The 24312-nt window shown below is 31.5% G+C and overlaps 3 protein-coding genes across 3 annotated transcripts in view; all 3 read right to left on the reverse strand.

Moving 5' to 3' along the window:
- Window positions 1-295: 295 nt before the first annotated feature.
- On the reverse strand, window positions 296-1239 carry LOC148173880 (uncharacterized; the record flags this gene model as incomplete). The annotated part of the gene is made up of 4 exons (XM_088035708.1): window positions 1057-1239; window positions 549-812; window positions 391-501; window positions 296-346 (listed from the first exon to the last, which is right to left on the reverse strand). Coding segments are annotated over exons 2-4 (267 nt in total), but the record flags the coding sequence as incomplete, so codon positions are not given.
- Window positions 1240-1331: 92 nt separating this feature from the next.
- On the reverse strand, window positions 1332-2612 carry LOC148173881 (alpha-tocopherol transfer protein-like). Its single transcript, XM_088035714.1, has 6 exons — window positions 2378-2612; window positions 2164-2323; window positions 1845-2109; window positions 1692-1802; window positions 1543-1645; window positions 1332-1499 (listed from the first exon to the last, which is right to left on the reverse strand). The coding sequence occupies exons 1-6, from the start codon at window positions 2526-2528 to the stop codon at window positions 1405-1407; spliced, it is 885 nt and encodes a 294-aa protein (XP_087891840.1). The 5' UTR covers window positions 2529-2612; the 3' UTR covers window positions 1332-1404.
- Window positions 2613-19763: 17151 nt separating this feature from the next.
- The window catches only part of LOC148173882 (LIM domain only protein 3), a 198102-nt gene continuing 193553 nt past the window's right edge, over window positions 19764-24312 (reverse strand). Inside the window, exon 7 of the mRNA XM_088036002.1 lies at window positions 19764-20716. The gene's annotated coding sequence lies outside the window, so the exon portion shown is untranslated. The remainder of the gene's footprint in view (window positions 20717-24312) is intronic.

A 24312-nucleotide genomic window follows, 5' to 3' on the forward strand; every position in this document is an offset into this window, starting at 1 on the left:
ATTATCAAACAAAAATATTTAAAACATTTTTTCGAGAACAAGAGTAATAAAAAATAAGTTTGTACTTAAGTACATAACAAATCTAGAAGAAATAATAATTTTTATTAGATTTAGGTCTCAAATCTTCTCTGACTCGCAAGGTGTCCAGCTTATCGAAGTGATCACCGAGCTCTTGGAATTTCAACCGAGTCGCTTCTGTAAAGAAGACAAAGCTAACGAAAACTTGAACTACTTTTTTCTTACCTTGGAGCTCTTCGAGAGACGCAGCGTTGCCTCCATAGTCTCTTGGGATTATATCTCTGTCAAGTTTTTCAAATAAAACATCAACGCTTTTGATGATATGTATCTTCGATAAGAAAATTAGACAAAATCAATTTTTTTAAAACTTACTCTTTTATACAGTTTTTTCTTCAACACCAACCTGAACAGAAACATGACTTTGTCGAGGAAGAACGGAGCGTTGATAATATAGATTGCTTTCAAACGGTTGGAAAAGACATTCTAAAGAGGAAAATAACTGAATCCATTTGGTGTTTAGTTTCACTTACTTTGTACATTGTGATAAACGCTTTCCAAAGCAAGGATGGAGTCATGTAGAAAAGTGCACTAATGGGAGTATCTTTACCATCAGCGACAACAATATCTCCATTCATAACATCCTCACACAATCTAACCTCTTGTAGGCTTAAAGTATATCGAAGCCCATGAACAGCATTGAAGAACCTGAGTTTATTTTTATTTCAGGCTTTATAGAAAAATACCCTTTTGTTGTCTTTGGTGAGTTTAGGCGACATAACCATGTAGCTAAAATGCTGAAATTAAGATCTGTTAAAACGAAAACGAACTTTATACAGAGCGTCCAAAATATCCTCCATATATGGGAGTTTTGGATTAATTTCATCGTAAATGTCTGACAGGCTACTTTTAGTACTGTAGTAATTATCAATCCCCTGTTTGGTCTCTTTTATCCTTCCTTTGTTGAGGATTAAAAAATTCGTGATCTTTCTATCGTCTGCAAAAAACGATAAAAACACCGAGAAAAAAAAAAACCTTTACCCATAATTTCCGGTAAATGCAGCTGCTTCTTCATCCGTTCTTTAACATTGTTGACATCACTATTGAACTCTTCCAAGGAGTTATAATGTAATGACAAAATAACCTCTTCGAGCACTGCATTTTCGACTTGCGAGTACCTAACCACACTCATTTTAACTAATAATAATCTAACTGTAGTTTCCATACTCGTATATCAATTTTTATCAATAAACTGATATGAGGTTATTGTAGACAAAACATTGACATTAATAGAAAGGTCACCCGAAACAACGAAAGATTTGAATATCTTGTACTTAATATACCAAGCAAATTTCAAAATGTAAAAATTTTATTAACAAGAAATTATTCTTATTTAGTTGTCTGTCTTAAATCATCTCTGACTCTCAACGTATCCAGTTTATCGAAATGGCTACCATAATCTTGAAATTTCAGTCGAATTACTTCTACAACGAAAAACTAGAAAACGAATGCCTGATTACTTCTTACCTTGGAGCTCTTGAAAAGACGCCGCATTGCCTCCATAGTCTCTCGGAATTATATCTTTGTCAAGTTTTTCAAATAAGGCATCAACACTTTTGATGATATGTATCTTTAAAAAAAACAACTAGATCAAAATTATTTCTTTTAGAACTTACTCTATTATACAGTTTTGGTTTGAGTAAAAATTTGAAAAGAAATAAAATTTTGTCGGCGAAAAATGGTGGATTAATGATGTAGATTGCTTTCAAACGGTTTGAAAAGACGTCCTAAAAAGAAGGAAGACTAAAGCTGTTCTAATTTTGCGATACTTGACTTACTGTATAGATGGTCCGCAACACTTTGCGAAGAAAGGACGGGGTCATGTAAAACAGTGCAGTAATAGGAGTGTTTTTACCATCAGCAACAAATATGTCACCACACATGACATCCTCGATTAACCTGATTTCCTGCAGGTTTACCAAATATCGCAGACCAAGAATAGGATTCAAAAACTTGAGAAGATTTTTTGTTCGAACCTTATAAAAAAATACCCTGTAGTTCTCTTTTGTGAGTTTAGGCGTCGAAACAAAGTAGCTAAAATGTTTAAATTAAGATCAACTGGAAGGAATCGTATTGGTAAATTTTTACAAAGCATTCAAGGTGTTCTGCATATAAGGAAGTTTTGGATTAATTTCCTCGTAGACGTCGGTGAGGTTACTTCTTATTCTGTAGTAATTATCAATTTTCTTTTTTGTCTCTTCTATCCTCCCTTTGTTTAGTATCAAGAAATTCTGGATCCTTTTATCATCTAGAAAATTTCTCAGTTCTAACATATTCTATACTAAAATGTCGAAATTCTCACCCATAATCTCCGGTAAATGCGACTGCTTCTTCATCCATTCTTTCACAGTTTTAACATCATTTTTAAAGTCTTCTACACAGTTGTACTTTAAAGAAAAAATGACTTCTTCAAGAACTGAATTTCCCACTACTACAAAGTTAGCAGCACTCATGTTAAATAAAACTCTTATCGTTTTCCATTATCAACGCACTTGAATAAACATTTTAAACTATCTTGACAAGACCTTGAAGACAGTTCAACTACGAAATTAATTAAATAACAAAAAACTGACTGGTCTGACTGGTGCAACATTCATTCAATTAAATAGGAATTCTGTTTGCAAGAACGATTTTTTTGTTGAAAACACTTGATTTTGATCAGCAATTACTTGAATCAAGAAAGTGTCATAGCGGTAGATTTTTACCGAAAAGTGATCTTAGTTTAGCTTCTTACTAAGTACTAAATATCTGGAAGAACACAGAGTATTGAAGAATCAAATATTTCAATTAATGATGTAATACTAGGTGTACATATTATTATACGAGCCTGTTATGTGGTCTCTTATTTACGAGGTTGCAAGTGGAGTAAATCAACCGAGTGAATAAGGGCCATGACATGCGAGTGTAATACTATGCTTTATCAACGACCACAAAAAAGTAGACAGAAAAAACTGTAATGATTTTAGTGAATTTTTGGTTGTCAAAATAAAATCAGACAGTTGTTTTCATTGTGTACTAGGACACATTGTTAAAATATTGAGTTATAATCAAAATAATCATAACCAAATGATTTTCAGCCAATTACCTACAATCCGCGATGAGTTTTATAAATACACGGGCTCCAGGTTTGGCTATCATAACTTTTTTAAAACAAATCACGTTATAAAAAAATAACTAAACGGTCGTAGATAAAGATTTAATTAATTGTTTTATTCATCATTGCTGGTGTGTGGCAAACCGACGATGTTCTAATAAGAAATGCACCATCAAATAGATTCATACAAACTGCGTACAATTAAAAACAATTTCAAACAGGAAAACGAATAGTTTTGTAAATTATAGTTATAAATAAATATTCAAGGGTAAAGATAAACGGTATCTTGACCTCAATTTATAATTGGAGGACAAAGGTTCAACATCAATATTTTAACTCTTCATTCCACCTCTAGCATGAACAGTTGCGAAGTAGAACTTTATTATATTTTGTATTTCCCGCGTTTTTATTCGACTGCAAGATGGCAACAAATTGCAACGTGCTGCAGCCAGCTTTGCTCCATCTATAAAAATTATTGACATCTTTGCTTATAGGCAACATTGCGCACCCAATAATTTAAATTTTTAGTATTCAAAGCGATGATAACGTTGTTGTTGTATTATTGCTGTTAGTCGGCTTATTTTGTGAAAGAATGGTTTCATGCAAACGAATCGACATTTGTTAAATCGAAAATTTTGTTAATACTTTTTAGAGATTTTTACAAGATTCTTTTGACTTTTTTTGCACCACGTCTTTTCACCCAATGTCTTTTACTTAACAAATGCATTGAAATGTGATATTATTGCACAAAAATGTTTAATTTTGAAGTAAAAATTTCAATCCATCATATATTGAAAAATATAATAACATTTTTTCTCTTATCTTTACCTAACTGTGTGACAACTTGAATGTGATTTTGGACTTAAACGCCACTGGTCTATGTATAATCCGAGTTTGAAGTGCGATTGTTTGTAGTTATCAGACGTTGATTGATTGAAACGATGGGAAGATCCGTTCTGTTCTTGTCAGGTTGCAATCTTATCTACTTTTCTCAATTTTTTTTTACCTGAATGTCATCAGAAAAAAAACAATTAAAAAAATGTTAAATCAAAACAATCTAAATCTTAAACATCTAATGAATTTAGAATAGTTATTATTAACGTAGCTAAACAAGACACTTTTCTAGCTAAGCTATTTTATCATTGAGGGGGATAATTAATGTGGGGCTAGAAATAGTCTTCTCTACAGTGGTTAATATAGCATTTTTATGAACTTACATATCATGATGCAATTAGAACTAGAAGAAACCTAACTAAAATAGAACATTTGAAGGAAATGCAAAATGGTGGATGGGCCGCACGTTTTAAACATAATATGAATTTGAATTAATTTAGTGTATTAATTTGAAAACTTATTTGAAAGTTTACTTTAATAAGAGTGATATTTTTGTAATAATTTCCTACAAACAGCCCATTGCATAAAACTTATTCGGACAATAAATTATACAGTGTGATTCAAAAAGACCTTATACGACATTTTGATCAAAAAGTACAAATGATGAGAGTTTGAAATTTACAAAACAAATACAAGGTGTTTCTATATGTTTCTAGCATCAAGGGTGGCTATAAAATGCCAAAGAAATTTGCCGCTCATTGCAAATGTGGGTTTAGATTTTTCAACTGACATTGGCAGTTAACCTCAATCATAGAGCAAAGTTAATTTTGAATCAAAAACTGTTCTAGTTATGGTTTAAAATCTAAAAAACAAAGACTTGGCCACAAAATTGTATCTAAAACGTGGTTAACGTGAGTGACATTTTAAGTGTAGTTAAATATAGTTATATTTACTCTGAAAACAAAGTAGCAAAATAGAACATGGCAGGAATTCCAAAACCACCCTTAATGCTAGAAACATTTTTAAACACCTTGTATAAACAGTAAAGGTGAAACAAACGCAAAAATTCACATTTTTCTGGCGCTTTCGGTTTTATTGTAAGTAGTAGTCAACTTGCTTATTTAATAGAACATCTCATATTCATAATGAATTAGGATTATTTTTCATTACTTGTAGTTGTTCAAGGAAATGTAAAAAATATACTCATCGTAATCTTTTGGGAATTTCTAAGTCTTTAGAAGTGTTTTTTATTTAGATTTTTTTGAAATTTCATTTTATATCAATAATAAATGCATAATTTAAAGTTGTGATCAATAATATCTTACGATATTAAGAAAATTTCAACACTGAAAAACCAACAACAATGAACAATTACAATTAAAAATAATGAATTTCAAATTGTTAACTTGGAAAAGTAAGAATTTTCGAACAGAATTACTGTTTAGAGGTTATGTGCCGACTACATAAAAATCAACGAAAGAACCTTGGTAAAAAATAAAAAGTCTAAGAAATTTAAAACTTGAAATGAATTTAAGGAACACAAGCAAATAACTAAACCTAACTCTTTTTAAAGAATATTTAGGATCTGCAAATTTGACAGAAATTCGTGAAATTTTATGAATGCAAAGAAAAAGTGTTAAGAATCGATAGAATATGAAGAAAGAAAGAAAGAAAGAGCAAAGGGAGGCAACACACAAGAACAAAAATCAAAATAATTAGAAAAAAATATGTACAAATGAAAGGAATTTTATTGTTATTATTGTCATATTTTCGTTTTATACGCTAATTGTTGAAAACCCATTTGAGGGTTGGTTTGATTTAAAGGATCGACAGAATTGTTGCAAACTTTGCTGTTTCTGTTTTTCAAATACAATTTCATAGCTATAAAATATTAAGAATCGTTCCGTTAATTTTACAATAAACTGTACATATTTACAAAAACACATATTTGACAATAAAAAATTTGTTTCCAAAAAAAAACATTACCAGATTGATGGCGTCGTTCAAAAAAAGCAAATTGTTGAAACATGTTTTGATTTTGTAAATAATGTAAACTATTTGATGGTTTTGGAGTATTTAAAATCCACTGGCAGCAGACGCAATATTTTTAGGCACTCATTAAATGTGAATAAAAAAATAACAAACGAACTGCATGTTTAATACCAAAGCACCGGTAAATTTAGAATTGATCTATTGCATTTCAGAGTGACTCAAATATACATGAAACGAGTCGCTACTGTCCAAATGTATCAATTGATTTGACTTCATTATAAGTCGACCCTTGTTTCATTTTAAAGACAGGACTACCAACCTTCTTATTAAGTTAGAAAATTCAAGCATTATTTCTCGTCGAGCTTTTTTACCGTACCTAGTGGATATTCGAATGTCCGGCAAGAGCTTGGCTCTTTTTACCAGGTCCACTTCAATTAGTTATAATGTGATTTGGCCGGGAGAAAAGACTTCGTTATGTTTTGATGAGGTTGACCATTCTTCTCATCCAAAACACGACCGACAAGAAGAGAACTGTGGTCATTGTTTCGTCCTTGTCGCGGTCAGTGTGCTAGAGTGGATCCGGACAATATCAGAAGGATGTTAAAGAACTTTATTCTACCTTGCTTACATTATACGAGCCTTGGGATGGATAAATTGAATACGCAAACTCGTTAAGACTTGTATTTGGTTTAAAAATATATATTCAAAAGTATGCAATTAGGGGTGGTATTTTGTTCAGAATAATGGGTACAACAATGAAGGAGGACAAATTATTAAGATACATTTATTGGGCGCTCTAATTTTAAATTTTAAATTGCAAAGTTAACGTTTAGTTAAAATAACCACTAAAAAACTAGTTGAAAACTTAAAAGATTCAAAGGATTTAAAATGTTTATAAGGAACTTGACGATTTTGGCATTGATTGACTGTAATCAGCTGAAGTTAAGTTTAATTGTGAAACAATACAAAGCAATAGTAATTCAAACTTTGTTCCTCCATTTAGTTTCCCTTGTTTAATGCAGTTTTTTTTAATTTTCCGCCAGTTTTCGTAGCAATACTTCACGCACTTTAACTAACGGGAAAATGAGTGTTTCGTATTTAATTATACTGAAATTAACACAACGTAGGAATGTTAAAGAAAATTACTTTTGCTTTTAAATGAAAAGGTCGGTGAGGGCTTACGGGGTAACCGCTTTATGCGGGGGAAGGTCAATACAGTGACGTAATGAATATTTTGTGGAGCCTTGAGCAAATCCACACAAACTTGAAATTCAACATGAAACTCAAAGTTTACACTTATAAAATAATAATATTTCCCTTTTCACCTCTACTTAATATCGTGGATGTTGGTAATAACGCTCAGTAGTTGGAGAGTGTTACAGCATTAAATTGCCAATTAGACTGTTGTTTTGTGTTTTTGTGCAGAATGTGGTAGGATATAGCGTTGTTAAGTTAATGGGGTGGAAGTAGACTAGTCCGGACCTGGCTGGCTGACGTCCAGTGCTGCGAAGCCAAGCTGGGCGAATGCAATTTCTTCAACTAATTGGAAAGTCAAAACACTAGTATTTTACACGTAATACTTCAGCAGGCAGGAGCTGCTTCACTTTAAACGAACGGCTCCACTTGAATGAGAACATTAATTATAAATCGCCACTTTGTTTTCCAATCATATTTCTTTACGAACTTTTGTTAATAAATTCGATGCACAAAGCCGTGTATGAGTTGTTGAAAACTCTTGCTCTATTTAAAATAAAGCTATTGGTAGAAAATTGTAAAAAACCTTTCTGTTTTTCCATTAAAAAATTCCAATTTCGTATCAACTCACCATTTTGTTATTTGCAGCATGAAGCAATATTCGCTAATTAGTAATTTGTTACAATCACGAAGCTGTGTATTCCAGTGATGAATGCAGTTGGTTGAGACTAATCAGAATGTTTATTCATTTTCATTTAAAATAAGTATCTTACAAAACTTGTTACAATTTATAACAGAGGAATAATTAACCTATTTGGAACACAGCGTGCGGTCTCGTTTATCTAAATTGCAATTGTCGACATCATTGAATAAGGTGACTCGTTATGAAGAGGTTGGTACTCGTTCCAACATAACATTTAAACAGATTTCTGTATCATAAAGCAAAAATGCAATAAATATGACATTACAGTGCAGTACACCATGAGTTCTTTGATAGATAGAGTGGTGGATTTTACACGAAATGCAGAACATCCACTCTAAGCTGTTATGCTACGGCACATTATCCAAATAATGTGCTTGATGCACTATTAATTCCTTTCCGCATTACTGCGCTGTTTCATATACTGTATGATGAAGAACATGGTGTAACCTCAGTCTTAACTGAAATTAAATTAAAAAAAATATATATAATGATATGCAAATTAGCATTTAGCCGGCAACTTTTACATATCGGCGATTCTTCCTCGGGCTGCAAAGGTGTTCCACATTTACATATTGGTTCTTCATGCCTTAGTGCACGGTTTTTATTAACACATGAATAAAAACGCATCTGCTTTTTCAACCTTAACTTAATAAATGCCCTACAGCTAATCATACGTTACTCAACTATACTTTTTGGCAAAAATTGCATACAAGCATTTTTAGCTCGACTTGCTTCTGTTGCGTCAAATTATGGAATGCTAACCGAAAACAAAAATTTATCTTTGGTAAGTATACAGGGTTTTTATAAAAGACTGTAACATTTAATGGGTTCGATCCGGTGATTGCAAAAGCATGCAACGAGAGTGAAGACAACTCTCAACAAAGTCAAGTTTTGACAGTTGATGTTTTACTTTAGTAGAGTTCACGTAACCAAAAGGCAGCACATTTTCACTTTGTTTCAGTACTAACTATGATATTCTTTTATGGAAGCATGATACACTGGTTACAAAAACTTGACAGTCTAAATTTGTTGTGTTTAATATTGAGTTCCTCAAAAAAGAGAAATCTTAATGAGATTCTTCATAGATCCTCTATTTGAATTGTGTTTTCAAATTTTTTAGATTTTTTTATTCTCTTTTCATTTTTTATGTAACTGTTTTTTTTTATTTTCTAAATTATCCTCGTGTTCACTCCAGAATCGCTTTATTAAATGTTCTTTTGATTTTTCTCTTGATCTTTCTTAGGTTGTCTCTAGAGTTACAAGTTTTTTTTATCACTTTCTGTTTCTCTCCAGTTTTTGCGTAATGTTTCTAGATGCCCTTTGTATTTTTAAATTTTTCATTCGTTCATAAAGTGTTCGTTCATAAATTTAAATTTATTTTTCCTCGAACTATCTAAAATTCCTTTAAATTCAGTTTATTTTTCTCAGATTCTTCCTCGTTTTTATATTATATTATATATGTCTGAATAATATGACTTTTTACTTAATTTCTTTTCGTATCCTTCATCACTGTTATTTGGTGAAAATTGCGACATATTGGATAAACTTCTGTATGGTATACGTGGAATAAATATCACTTATTGTACTCAAGTATTAAACATATTTGGCAAGCCTCGTAGGTTAATTATCTAAATATATCTAATACAACTCACATATAACATAAATAACTATTACGCCAAAAATTTTGATAATTTAGGATAATAGGGACAAATCATCTCTGGCAATCAAATTTTTCATGAGCAATGTTTTATATTCTGAAAAAACGGGTATTCTTCTGCTGCTTGTTTGTACAGGGTTCAGCAACACTTGTGTACACCCCTAAAATCGTCTTTGATATTAAAAACAAAATTTTGAAAATTTGCATACGCTCATAGTTGACAAAGCTCTTTTTATTGTTTTTTATCGCCGATGGTTTTGGAACCACGACGTCTTTAAAATGTAATTTTTAATTAATTGCTAAAATGGAAATTTTCTAAATTTTATCTTTAAAATTAAAGATGATTTTGGGAGTGGAAACAAGTGTTGCTGAACCCTGTATATCGAACAGGCAATATTTAAACTCAAACAAAACAATTAGGACAGTTTAGGAAAAATCAAGTTCCAAGTCAACTGTAACAATTCCGAAAAATGAAGTGAAAATGCTCCTACGTCATCAAATTAAAAATTAAGAAAAGACATACTACACCATGGTTTTAAAATGGTAAATGTTGTGATCTTAATCTTGACATGGGCGCATTCATTCCCTGTTTTAGAGTTTATATCCTTTTAGATTCTTTTAGATTTTAACCTTTTTAGATCCAGATATTTTTTAGATTTTCTCATTAGAGTTTCTGGATGCTTTCTATATTTTCTCAGATACTTTAGATCTTTTAAATGTACCTAGATTTGTAAATTTCTTTTCGATTTTCTAAATTTTTTCTAAATTGTGCATAAATTTCTTTTGAATTATTGTTACAGCTGCTGTTTTACTTTAAATTTGTCCTCAAATTTTCTTAGATCCGCTTCATGTTATCCCCAGAGGATTTAGATAATCTTGCAGTTCTAGTTATATTTTCTAGATTTTGTTGAATTCTTTTTAGATCCTTTTTTGATTTTATATACTTTTTTTTACATTGTCTAAATTCCTGTACATTTTTTTGAATCTCCTGTAAATTTTTCTTACATTGAATTTAAAATTTATAGATTTTCTACAACTGTACAGATTCCCCTTGTATTCTTCAGATTTTCTTCGAATTTTTCTTACATTTTTTAAATTCTTTACTGTGGCCAGATTTATTAATTTTTTTCTCTATATGAATACAATTTCTCTGGGTTAATGTCCTCATATTTATGTACATTTTGCTTTACATTATCTTAAAATAAATTGTTTTTTATTCTTTTTGATTATATCTTGTGTTATTTAATAAAAATGTAAAGTTGTGGTTTTGCAAAGAAAAAAGAAGAAGAAAACCAAACTGAAATTTCATTTTCGGACTGTTAAAATTCCAATTTAAGAGTCCGTTTGAAATGCAATGTAATAAAGTAATGATTGTTTATAAATAAGTAATTTATTTACAAATGTGATTAGATTTTAAAATTGTATGTCGACGGTAGGTATGCATGAGATGGAGTTTACTGCCATATCAGGTCGAAGGTGGTTGAAATGACACAGTAATAAGAGAGGAGCAACCGCGATGTCTGGGCCCTTGCATGCTTGATTTGTGGTTTAGAACATGTTTTATTCCTTTTCCTGTCATCGGGTTTTATTGTTTTTAAAACACTCTGTCAGTATTCAGAACCCACTACGTGAACTTGCCTTGAATTTGTTAGGTATAAAATGAAAATGTGATAATCTAGTGTGAAACCTTAGCGAATTATTAATGTTTCGTGGGAGGAATAATCCTAGGATGTCCAAAGTTTTGTTTACTTACTGAGATTCCGTACAAAATTTTATTTCTAATGTGTCATTCGGACCACAGTTTTTCCTTCTGACAGGACCTAATGAAAATGGATCCCACTTTTCAGAATTAATTAATGTTAAACTAAGCTTGATATAATTTTAATTAATTTGCGACGAATCTACCTGCAAAAATCAATTAAAAATTAAATAATTAAATCTCAATACTGGAGAACATTTTCATGTCGGCGAATCTGTTGAAGCGACGCATTAATTGAATTAAAAAGTACACATTATGAAAGTCCCGCTGAAATACGTTTGTTTTCCTGATGTTTAATTAATTAATCGGAGAACAAAACTATTTCAATTATAATTTCAATTTTCCATAATTGGAATCAGTACAGTCCTGTCCCAAGTTATTTATCACAGCGGGCTAATTGACGATTTCATTATTAGATTAAAAATGTTGGAAATTACTCGAAAGTGCATCTGGCAAATGGAACACGCATTATCGAAATGACAGATCACTGCTAAATCAATTAACGTAAGTAACGAAGATGCTCGAACTCTGTTCTGCACAAACTAGAACATTTTCCAGAGCAATAATGGAAATTTAAATTCACGAATTTTAAGGGTATTGAAGTCATTCGCCTTGAAATTAGCCATGGATATTATGCGGTCTAAATTAATGAAAATTGTTATTATTACAACACTCTGAAGTTGGATGTGTTTATAAAAGTGATTTTCAAATCCTAGGTAATTCGAGCTTTAGTTTTCACTCGTTTTGACGTTGGGTCCTAAAAAGGTTGTTCTTTCTGGTTTCAATTTGAAACTCTAAATATGGGACATCCTGTACACAGAGAAAAATTCATATGGATTTTGTCTACAAATGTTCACGAAACTGTTTTGATCCGGTGACAAGACCAATTTGTGCAGTTTATCTGCATCTGTTTGTTTAAAGTGAATTGTTATATTACTTTGTACAATATATCTTTAACTTATCCACAATATTGTTCAAACATTAGTCAATTTTTTATCAAATAATTTTGCACAAAACTGTGTGACTTGTAATGCACAATATTGTGTGAATATTAATTCCAGAATATTAGGTAAATTTTAATTGCACAAAATTGTGCTAATTTTTAACGGACACTATAAGAATAATTTACGCAAAATTGTTCGAAACATTTTTAAATATTTTGTATGAAAATTGCCCAATCTTATACTTTAAAAACGCTCAAAGAAGGGTTATGTCAAAAAAAAGTGCACATATAATATTCAAACATTTTTATTATTTATTTACTTCTATAATACAAATACATATAAATGGCAAGATATTTTACAGAATTACTTAAAAATTATACTAAATATAAACAAAACATTTATTATTTAGGGTTGTAACAAAGCACGAAAAAAAAACAATGTAAATCTGCAACTTTAAAAAATTCCTTTTCCTCACTTTCTACATCAACTTCAAAAGCATAAAATGTCGTGAAAACCCAATAGTTTTTTTTATTTTACAGTAAAAACAAAAGTTTTGATCATTTTTATTTACAATGATTTTCTCAATGAGGCCGAAATCAGGAAAACAATCAGCCCAGTTTTACGTTACATCAGTTTGGTTTTCATTTTGACGTAGAAAATGGGTTTTTAAATGTTTCCGAAATGAATTGAATTTATTGTAAATTCTCCAACATCTTTTGTCATTACAAGGCAAATTATCATTGTCTTGCAAAAAATGATGGTTTCTTAAATATTTTATGTAATTATTAACATCACATTTAAATGCAGAATCACATTTAAAACAACACAACATCTCAATATTATAAACAAGTATTAATGATCATAAATGAATAATAAAAATATGAAAATTAAAATAAAAGCATGCATAATAATGATTTAAATTAGAAACTGATTATAAACTACACAAAAAATAAAAACAACAAATGTCAAAAAACAATAAAGCTGGTATATACTTAATTTAGATTTGTCAAAAATTATAAAAAGTACAAAAGTTAATGTAGCTTGATCCTCAAACTGACGCAATTGATAGATAATTAGAGTGAATATTTATTCCCCAGCGTAAAAATAGACATTTTGAATAAAAATGGTTGAAAAGATTATTAATGGTATTAATAGTATTATTATTATCATTATTTAACATTTAACTTACCAACAAATATGTCGTAAATATCAAGTAATTCCCATGCTACAAGTATATTCTTTATTTCATCCATATGTTACGACTATTTCTCTACTCAAAGTTAAAACAAATTGCATACATTCAGAGACCTAAAACATAAATTACGCAATAGACAATAAGCATAATTGTAACGTAATGAGAAGAGTATTATTATAGTATACTTACTTGTATCATCAAGTTCTACCCCACTAGCACTCAACTACTCAACTGAACAAAATCAAAATACGAAACTGCAGTAAGTTATACAAAGGACACTTGTTGTTTAGACTGCAAATTTTCTGGAATCAACGAGAGAATAAATGCGATTCTATGTTCGCACATAAAAAATAACCTTGTTGGCTGATTCCAGTTAAAGATATTATTTTTGCTTCGAAAATTTCTTTTAATTTTTTACAATCATTGTCAAAAAAGTTTGAACACTTTTGTGGATTGTTAAATTAAGCAAATTATGTAAATAAAAAACATAAATTGTTCTGCAGTAAAACATAAAATTGTAACTCACCAAGTCTCTTACCTGATTTGAAAAATTTTACACAATTTAAAATTTAAAGTGGAGTTAAAATTCAAAAAATTTTCACACAATCAAATTGAAAAAAAGTAAGCAGCGGTTTAACATCAATTAACGCAATTGTAAGAAAAATTGTGACAATTTGCAATCACATAACTTTGGGCAACAGATTTCTAGAGCATTTTTCTCTGTGATAGGTAATTCGAGGTCTCGTTTTTTCTTTCTGGGACATCCTGTATACGTATAGGCGCCACACAAATTTATTTTCCTCGTTTGTGCACCCGCTTTTAATTATGCCAACGTGATTTATAAAAAACAGATTTTGAGTGAATGACCTCATCCTTCATCATTATTTCGATTATTAAAATGGAAAGATGACACAAAAAGAACATCACATGTGGTTTGGTTTATATATTAAAAGCTGTCGTTGTCCGAAAAACCCGCACCAGTATCATATTCTCTTAATTAACGTTGTAAAACTCGGCAAGAGCGCTCATTAGAGCTTAGTCACACCGACATAGCATAATGAATCTTGACGAAGCACTTTTTATTATGTGCGCTTTTAACTAGATTCCAAATTAATTAAATCAAACTTATTCTTTTCTACTTTACTGTGTTGGTCTTTGGTTTTGCTTGCTCCACTTTTAATTGAGTCTTTTAATTTATAAATCCTTGTGTTGGCGCACTAATTTGCCACGAGGGTGTTGTTTTTATTTTCGAAACATGTGCCGAATGAGTTATTTGTTTCCTTTTTTTCGTTAGTTGTAAGGAGATAATCTTGGCGATAAATTGGTATAAAATACAATTTCCAGTGAACGAAACATAATAAATTAGAAGGGAAATGCGTTACGCCACTGCAAGTCGGTAATTTGAAATTCAAATCCTCGTGTATTGTTTTTAATTGAAGCCAACCCCAGGACTGGTTGGAAGTGGCGGGTTATAGTAGACAGCTGTAACCGAGCAGTATTGCCAATTACCGCTTAACAAAAATCCCTAAATGTAGCAATGAAGCTAAACCGACCAGTTCCTCCAACCCTTAGCAAAATAATTTAATCTGAATCCTGCACAACGGGAAAGAACGTCAAATAAAATATGAAATTCCCGCAGAAATAATAAAGCCCGAGTGAGTTATTGTGGGTCGGTCGTCTCTTTCGCACTTTTCTGCTGCTAAGACTCATCTAGTTGGCAGTGTCTCGGGCGCTCCCTTTAATTAACAGAAAGTGGTTCATTAGAGCTTATTCATTAAAGCAACGAGTAATTAGCAAACTCTAATGAATGCTGTAATAATCTAACAGTGACTATGCTGTACTTATAGTGTATTTTGTCTGCAATTCGCTGCGGGAAAGATGCACTCGCTAATAGGGCGATGATGTTTTCAGAGGAGCTTATAGACACTCGTATATTATTAATAAACTCAAATAACACTTACCGAAGAAGCTCGGCTCGCCACTTTTATCACATAATATTGCTTCCACAAAAAATTGTTTTAAATATAAATAAATTTTGCTGATGAATTTTCATCTGTAAGCTCTTTATGCCGTTTAAGTCCAATTTTGAAAATTTTGATTTTTTTCATACCATTGTCTCCTGGAAGCACTTTCTAATCTGTTTCTAAGCTCACAGCCGGTATCAACATTTAAATATCTCTGTAGCTAAATAAGACTAAAAGCAACAAAGTTTGACGAATGGATAAATTATAGAAATACTAAAAAATTGAAAACTGAAACAATCAGGAATAAAAGAAGAGGAATAAGAAAGCTCAAGTATCATACGCAACATGAGAAGTACAAACGTGTGCAATTGCCTTTAGGTCTTTTTTTATTCTTTTTTTCAATAAAAAGAATTTGCTTTGTGTAAGTCTACTTCCATTTTAACATCTCAATTTTTCACCACACCGATGAGCACTAATTGTTATCGCAAATATCATGCATTCATCTATAAACGAGCAGTTTCCGTGACAGTGGTCGGTTTATCGATGAACGACAAATTGTCGACGATCAAAAATTAATTCCGCTCTGTTTCGTTCTTATAGTTTTAACTCTGTACTATACTGTACTATGGTAATGTATTTTTATTTAATAAAATAAATCATTTTACGTACCAGGGGCCCCTCAAACAGAACTATCAAGAGTCGAAAGTACAAATTGTCATCGCGTAGATTTGTAAATTCCGTTTGGACAGTTCAAAAACCTTCAATTTATTAAAAAAATTTCATCACTAATAAATCCAGATTTTTTAAACTTTTTCTGGTTTTGTATTCATCTTCTGATTTTCAAAACTTCGTATTTATTCTACTTAGGTATCTGAAATTTGGCCAGTGGTGCGATTCTCGAAATGTGCTGATTTGATTTAGTGCACTAAATATCCATATTTAGTGTGAAAATTGAAAAAGTGTATTCTCGACGTTCTGTGGACATTTAGTGTACTGAACTTTCAGTATGAAATTATTAGTGTGGTCGATAGTAGACTAAATTGCATGCTAATTTATTTAGATTGGCAAAATTTTTGATAAAGCAATGAAATTAGAAGAAGAATCTAGACGAAAGTCTTAACTTAGATGTAGTAGCAGCAAATTCACATGAAACTAAAATATATAGAAAATTCCTTAAAAATGTGGAAGATAGAAAACTCCGTAAAACTTTTCGATTTACTGAAGACACATTTAATTTCAAGACCATGCAAATCCTACTCCAAAAATTGAGGTGGTTTTAGTGTTATCATGATATTTTTCTTCTGCAACACCACTGATTGAAAAAATACTATTTCTTTAAAATTTAACACATTCTGTTTGACTGGATCATTTCGTTCTGTTGTCTGTTGGTGTTTAATTATGCGTTATTTTAAATTTTGAGCTAAGTTTTGCCACGCCTGATGTATTTTTATGTTTTTTCTTGTCTCCTAAGTTATTGGGCATTTTTTCATGTAAAGATAGACATAAACTTCTCTTGTACAAGAACCAAAAGTTGTTTAGAAAGTTTAGATGATTTCATCTGCTTCTCAATAACACGCAAGTTATACTTTTTACCCTGCGCTAAAAGTTTGGATCCACGATAAGATATTCTCATGAGATTATGGTTTCACGAGTCAAAAATCGTATCAAAAAGTAGCAAAAACTATTAAATTTGTTTATTTAGCTGTGATTTCTTGTGGGGGACTTTAATGCTGCATTTATGTTTGTTGAACATTTGACTGGAAAGGTTAATTTTTTTGAGATCAGTCAACCTGACAAACTGTTTTTGCGATGTTGCCAAGATAATATTCAGACCGCACTAAAATATTAGTGCACTTTTTAGTTTGATGATGGAGAATACACTATTCTTGATACCACACTGATTTTCTCGTACTAAAAATTTAGTGCACTAACTTTTTAGTGTGATTTCGAGAATCGCGCCCCTGCTCGTTCAACTGATTTATGACTCAAAACCATTACACGTCGTTTTTGCCCTGAAAAAGTCCTTTAAATATTACCCCAAAAAGACCTGAAAATATTGTTCAGTCAATATCTAGTTTAATTCTAGAACAAACTTGTATTGTGAAGACTAATTTTACAGAAAATTTTACACTGAATCCAAATCCGTGCTCAAAAGGTCCGTAAATATCTCCGAAACCACGACAGATAGACAGATGAGGTTTTTACCACAGTTTTTCTCGTATTTTGTTTGCCGAGAATCCGGCCTTAGGTATCCGACTCCAACGATAAAAAAATTGAATTTTTGTTTTTTGTCCGCCCCTCCCCGATATACTATAAACCATGGCTTTTCCTAAACTATTAGCGATTCACGTTCGGTAGAAGTAACTACGGATACTTTCGTGTCGCTACGTAGGATTTTTGAAATAACTAGGAATTAAACATTGGCATCACTGTCTGTCAAATAAATTTGTCATTCAAATTTGACAATAAAACAAGATGGAATCAACTATTACAAGACAACCAGTTTGAAAGGGCAGAAAACAGAATATTTTCCTACAGAAATCGGAAGGAAGAAAGTCAGAAATTTATAGTTAAAATCAATTTTGCAATACACACCAAACAACCGGAAAAACTTTATTTCACCCTGCGAAAAATTAATTAGGCAAGACTGGTCAGCACTCATGGGAGACAATATGACATGGCAGCTGTAGACAATATTCCTTTAATCATTGTAACACTAACAAAGTCAGATTCAGAAGATGAAATCGATGAACTAGTTGAATCTAATTCGGAGCTCTGATGATTTTCTTCTTTTTCGTTTGGAAAATAACTATTTACCTTTAATGACAAACCAAAAATTGTCATTTTGATGACATCTGTTCTACAAGGCATTACACTAGAAAAGTTATAATCTGATAGTTACACAGCTCAAAAATAAAACTTACTAAATTTAGTTTGTTCTACCGAACGTGAATCATCAATAGTTGTCCTACCGATCTGAAATTTGGGCAGATGATAGATTTCGAGGTTCATTTTTAATTGCTACTGACTTAAAAACATTCCACATCAGTTTTGCCTTGAAAAAGTTCCCCAATAAGACCCCCTAAAAATGAAAAAATCAGTTAATTTCTAGTTTACTTCAGAAGTAAACTTGCGTTGTTTAGTCTCATTTTACGCAGAATTTCACGCTGAATCCAAATCTATGCTCAAAATTCCGATATGTTAACAAATAACTGAGTTATGGCCAATTAAAGTTTCGGATTGTCGCCAGATGCCGCAATCTCCGCAACTATGACAGATAGAGAAACGCAGTTTTTACCTCCTTTTATCTCGCATTCTGTTTGCTAATAATGCGCTCTTATGTATCCAAAATTCAATATTTTTACTAAAAAAAAAAATTCCAACTCAGACAGAAAAAAAGTTTTTGATTGCTTTCAGGGGTAAAGTAGTATTCACAAAATTTCATTTCAAATCAAATTTCGTGTTTTCTTTTTGTACGAAAGGAGGGAAAGACAAAACTAAAGACTATGTTTTTTAATCCTAAAATTTTCAGGTTTTACATATTTGAAGGTTCAAGACGCTCCTTGCATATTCTCCAATTTTCAGATGCTTCAAAACTTGTTTAAAGTTTCAGATTTACAAGTTCTTAGCATTTTTAATGACTGAGTTTGAAGTGTATTACACGCAAAACGCATTGAAAACAAATGCGACCAAACCTAAATATGAACTACGCTTAAAACGTAAAATAATACGTAAAATTTAATAAAATATGATATAGCGTGCGCCGACTGAAACTAAAAAAAATGATTCAAATACTGAAAATGCGCACCCTTATTACATATAATGTGAATTGAATCATAAAATATTAATGTAAATATGTATGTATAATTGCAACATAAAGGTGACATTAGTAATAGCTATAATTTTTAGAAAACCAACGAATTTACAATCTAGATAAATTTAGAAAACTTGCGTTAAATACTGTACTTATAGTAAGACCATTGCGTGTGTTTCTCCGTACAACACTCGGCAGTTCCCATCCCGAGTCTAGTATACTCCATAATTCAGAATAGCTATTAGTCATATCGATCCAACAGAAACTAATTCCTCTGAATAAGAGAAATAATAAATTCATTAAACCCGTGTTTGTTAAAATGGAATTCGACAAAAGGTGTAAATTTGATTTGATTTCATGTATAAAGTTGGTGATTTATCGAGCATCACGTCTGTTTGTAATTGATTGAATGAGAAAGTTTTTAAGACGTGGTTGCTTCTTTGTACAATAAAAGTTATGATGATTTGGTTGGCAGAGAAAGAAAAAAACTTAATCTTAATCTGAGGAGTTAGAATGGCAAGGTAATAAAACACGAAAATGAATTAAATTCGTTTTATTGTGGAATGCACACAGAATGAAACAAAAGTTTGATATAGAAATGTTTGAGCAAATCATTTCAGTGTATGACCTTTATTAAAAGTGAAACAAGGTGAGAATGATGAAGTTTATTACAGATGTGACTGAGTGTTTGGGGCAGGAGTTTTGGTTTATTGCACACAATTTTAAGTTTTAACGAAGTAAACATTGTATGAGCGGAGGAGTTTTCCTTTAGTACTTTTAACAAGAGATTTCTAAATTAAAAAACAACAATATCATGATGAAAATAACCGACCGACAGTGTCTCGAGTGCACAAAATAAAACAAATATCAATTAGAAATAATTAAAAATATTAACTAGTAACAACAAGAGCAACGAGAAATAAAACCATAATACAATAATTTATACAATATAATCACAAAGTTTCAGCTCGGGGCAAGATCGCGGAAAACTCTGGATCTCTCCTCCATCGAAGTGAAATCCGTCGACGTGATGTACATAAATATCATTTACATTTTTCCATTATTTCCCTTGTAATATCAGCGCCTTATTGCAATCCTTATGTTAAAACTATTTACACAATAAAAAAGTGGTTGACATTCGCGCTCACATTCGCGCGCTCTACAACAAACTTCAACATGTTAAGTACACTGAATTGAGTCCCATTAGCTACGTCGTCATACAGTATGGCTTGAGACCGATAATTCTCGCATAACAAAGTTCGAATAACACTATATAATTCTAACAAAATTTGTACACTGCTTCACTGGAAGTCCCACAGTCATATTTTACAAAAACGGGACTTGGAACCCATCACTCGTGATTATCACTGTACAAGGAGAAGTTTCGTTGTCCATAGGAAAACCTGACTTCATTCATCATAGCCACTGGCAGGAAACTATTCTGGAGGAGGTAGGGATGTCCCATTATCGATGTACTTTGCGGCGGCAGACCTGCAACAAATTCATATATTAGCTCAACTTTACATTTTACCTCGAAACTATTCTATTCTTATTTTGGAAAGCATAAGGGTTTACAAAACAGGTATTCTAAAAAATCACGGTGGTGTTATTAATCTCTTTTCAAATATGCAATTTAAGAGCAAATTGCGAGTTATTGATGACTATTTATTTCAAAACGTGCGTAATAGTCGTAACCTTTGATCCAAAAATATTTTTTTGGGCATATTTTTGCACTTGATTTTTTATACTTCTAAGAAAAATTAGATTATCTGGACTTAAGTCCCACTTAGTAATAGAAATTTTCAAAAAAAATTAACAATGTTTTCACAAAAAAAACATAATACGATATTAATAATTTGGCTAACAAAGATATATTAAAATTAACCCAAATTAAGCAACTTCTATGACTATTTAACCTGAAAAAACTCCCACAAATTTTGTTCTTGTGACACCAAAAATGTCGAAATTAAAGCGCATTTCAGTTTTTTTTTGTATTTTTTTTAGCTGCTCGAAATAAAAATTTCTACAAATTCTCCTTTTCACTCTAAGTTTTTGTAAATCGGCACTGTAAATAAGACAGTAAATAAGGTCGTTAAAAATGTTCACTTTTTTTTGGTCAAAAAACAATAGTTATTTGTGTTAGAAAATGGTCTTTTGGAAATGCAAAAAAAGTATTGAATTTTTCTATTTCCGAGCATTTCCAAAACATTTTCTAGCCGTGTCAAATACGAAATTATGTGCGCCGACAATTATTAATAATTATTTATTTTGACTTTTGGTTTGAATTTGAAACGTCATTCCCTCATTTAGGGGAATTTCATCAGCTGGGAAATAGGTTGGTAGCACCCCATTCAAATCAAACGATTGCAAATTAATTTAAATTCAAATGTGTTTCCTGCGGTGTCAAATTTTCGAGTCTATCGTCGTCTATCAGTCCATCTGGTGAGGCTGCCAAAAATGGATTGTTCTGACATGAAGAGTCCACTCGGGAGAAATTTTGGTTCATGTGGGGGAGAATCTCCACAGTGAATGTCCAGGTTCATATTTTTTAGTTGTTCTGGACAACATCCTTTCTACTTTTCTTCTAATAACTTATACGCTCAAGTCACAGCTTTGGGTTCGTTTTCAATGCCATAAAACGTGTATTTGTTACGCGAAAATTTGATTTCTATTATTCCTGCTGCCACCTTCGCTCTACTTGTACTTGGTCGCAGTTTACAAATTCTACCAAAATTACTAGCCGTCAGTCTTTGTTCTCGTTTACTTTACAGTGTCACAAAATACTGTTTCTTTGATCCGTTGTGCCCAAAGAAATATTTAAAACTTTTTCCGGTGTTTTCCGCAAGTCATTTAAAAATTTCATCTTCTTATCCTCAAAATTTAATCTTTTTATTACTCAAAAAGGTAGAATTATAGTTTTCTATCCACGCCGACGGGTCGAAAACTGACCACTTTTGTTATCAAATTTGGAATCAAGAATGGATCAAGAGTGGCAATGATTTTCTTGATTTTTAATTTCATAATTCACTCGCCTTCGCCCGGAAATCGAACTGCATCATTAATAAAGTTAGTTAAAAGTTAGTTGACCATAACTATGTTATAAATCAACAAATCGGCACACAAAAGAAAATAATTACGTAGCAATAACCTTTATTGAGGGTTTTACACTGAGGGTCATCTTTGCCTGAGGCGAAAGAAAAAGACAGACACCATTCCGAAATCGCTAAAATTTCAAAAGTTTAACCAAAACTACAGCCGCCCTAATTAATAAATTGACTTTTTTCTTGCGCCAATCGGTTTGTTTTGAAAATGTGTAGCGTTGTTACTAAGTCAAATTTTAATAAAGAAAAATATAACTTTCTAAAATCGAAAAAAAATATTTAAATATTTATAAAACCAAGATATAAATCTCATAGGGTAACGTCACTACAACTTTTTGTGCTCTTTCAAACACAAAAACCGCATCTAAATAGCTCTTTTCGTTTTCGTGCAATTTTGTACTTTTACATTGAAACATACATACATTTTACATATCTTCAAATATGGGTAGTTCAACCTTAAAAATGAAAAACTTACAGGTCGTTAAAAATGTTCACTTTTTTTTGGTCAAAAAACAATAGTTATTTGTTTCACTACGTTAGAAAATGGTCTTTTGGAAATGCAAGAAAAGTATTGAATTTTTCTATTTCCGAGCATTTCCAAAACATTTTCTAGCCGTGTCAAATACGAAATTATGTGCGCCGACAATTATTAATAATTATTTATTTTGACTTTTGGTTTGAATTTGAAACGTCATTCCCTCATTTAGGGGAATTTCATCAGCTGGGAAATAGGTTGGTAGCACCCCACTCAAATCAAACGATTGCAAATTAATTTAAATTCAAATGTGTTTCAGCAAATTTTTGTGGTATCTTTACTTAATTAGTTTACCTTTATTATTTTTGAAGGTCATTGGCCTACAAATCCGCACACAAATTGACACAATTGACATTTATCCAGCGATGCTAACTTACAAAATAAAACCAACTATTCAAAATGTCACGTTTGACTGTCTAGACATTCAAAACGTGATATGCTTGCCGCAAATGAGTATCACAAATCTCATGAAAAGTGACGGAGGCGCATAATAGTCATTTCTTTGCTCCTAGAAATCAAAATCTCTAAAAATTCTCTTTTTCGGTCTAAATTACAGAAAATTGGTGGCATTTTTTTGGTCTTACAAAGAAAATTTTATAATGGAATGTTCCAATACACAGATTTTTTTCTTTAGTATCCCCAAATAATATACTTGCGTTTATCATCAATTTGAGTAAGTTTAGATCAGTTGAGTAACAAAATCACCTTGAAATGTAGACCTCTAAGGGGTTGGTTGGTAAAATCGGTTGTTTTTCATCTAATGAGGATTATTTTTCGGCCTTAAAGAAGATGTAAAGAGTAATAAAAAACACTATTTAACTCATTTTTCACAAAAATTGAAGATAGACCCTTATGCTTCTAAGGTACCGATATACACAGGATTGATATTTACATAACAAGCGCGGCAAGTCCCAAATTTCACATGAGTTATGTACACTATTTTTCCTACGGTTCGGAGCCATTTAAGCTTTTATATGGAATCGTATTAGGTTTTGTTATTTAAAAATATTAGTATTACTTAGTAATGAAGTTCACAAATCTCCTTATTGCTTAAGTTTTAAACATCGAGCTTCGTTGGATTATTCATAAGAAGTTAGGGCCATTTAATGTGTCGTTAAGCTTTACTTTACGTCATCAATCAAAACATATAGAAAGTGACCACAGCATGTTGAAAATAATAACTTGTTCAAGACGGATAGGAAATTAAGTTTTTGACTTTGATGTAATGCTTGCAGTTCGCTTCGTGTACTCACAATAAAAAAATTAGCAATGTGTCAAGAGCAACGGACGATTTTAATATCAGAGAGTTTAGTGAATTCCTTATTTAATTTATTATCAGAGGTAATATTGTTTCCATGTTCCCATTAAGAGCCGGTAACCGCGTCTGTAGGCTGTTACTGCTTCGTCATCTTCGTTAAGCATTCTTAGCATTAGCGTGCATTTATGCTATT

Source organism: Gnatocerus cornutus, chromosome 5, assembly GCF_029298725.1.
Source record: "Gnatocerus cornutus isolate USDA-ARS CGAHR chromosome 5, icGnaCorn1.1, whole genome shotgun sequence".
Classification (NCBI taxonomy): Eukaryota; Metazoa; Arthropoda; class Insecta; order Coleoptera; family Tenebrionidae; genus Gnatocerus; species Gnatocerus cornutus.

Bases quoted from the DNA above. Each gene is read 5' to 3' on its own strand.
- LOC148173881 (XM_088035714.1), bottom strand. From the start codon at position 2,528: ATGAGTGCTGCTAACTTTGTAGTAGTGGGAAATTCAGTTCTTGAAGAA. The intron at 2,324-2,377 runs GTGAGAATTTCG...GAAATTTTCTAG, and splicing joins GCATTTACCGGAGATTATGG to ATGATAAAAGGATCCAGAAT. The intron at 1,803-1,844 runs GTATCGCAAAAT...CCTTCTTTTTAG, and splicing joins CCATCTATACAGTAAGTCAA to GACGTCTTTTCAAACCGTTT.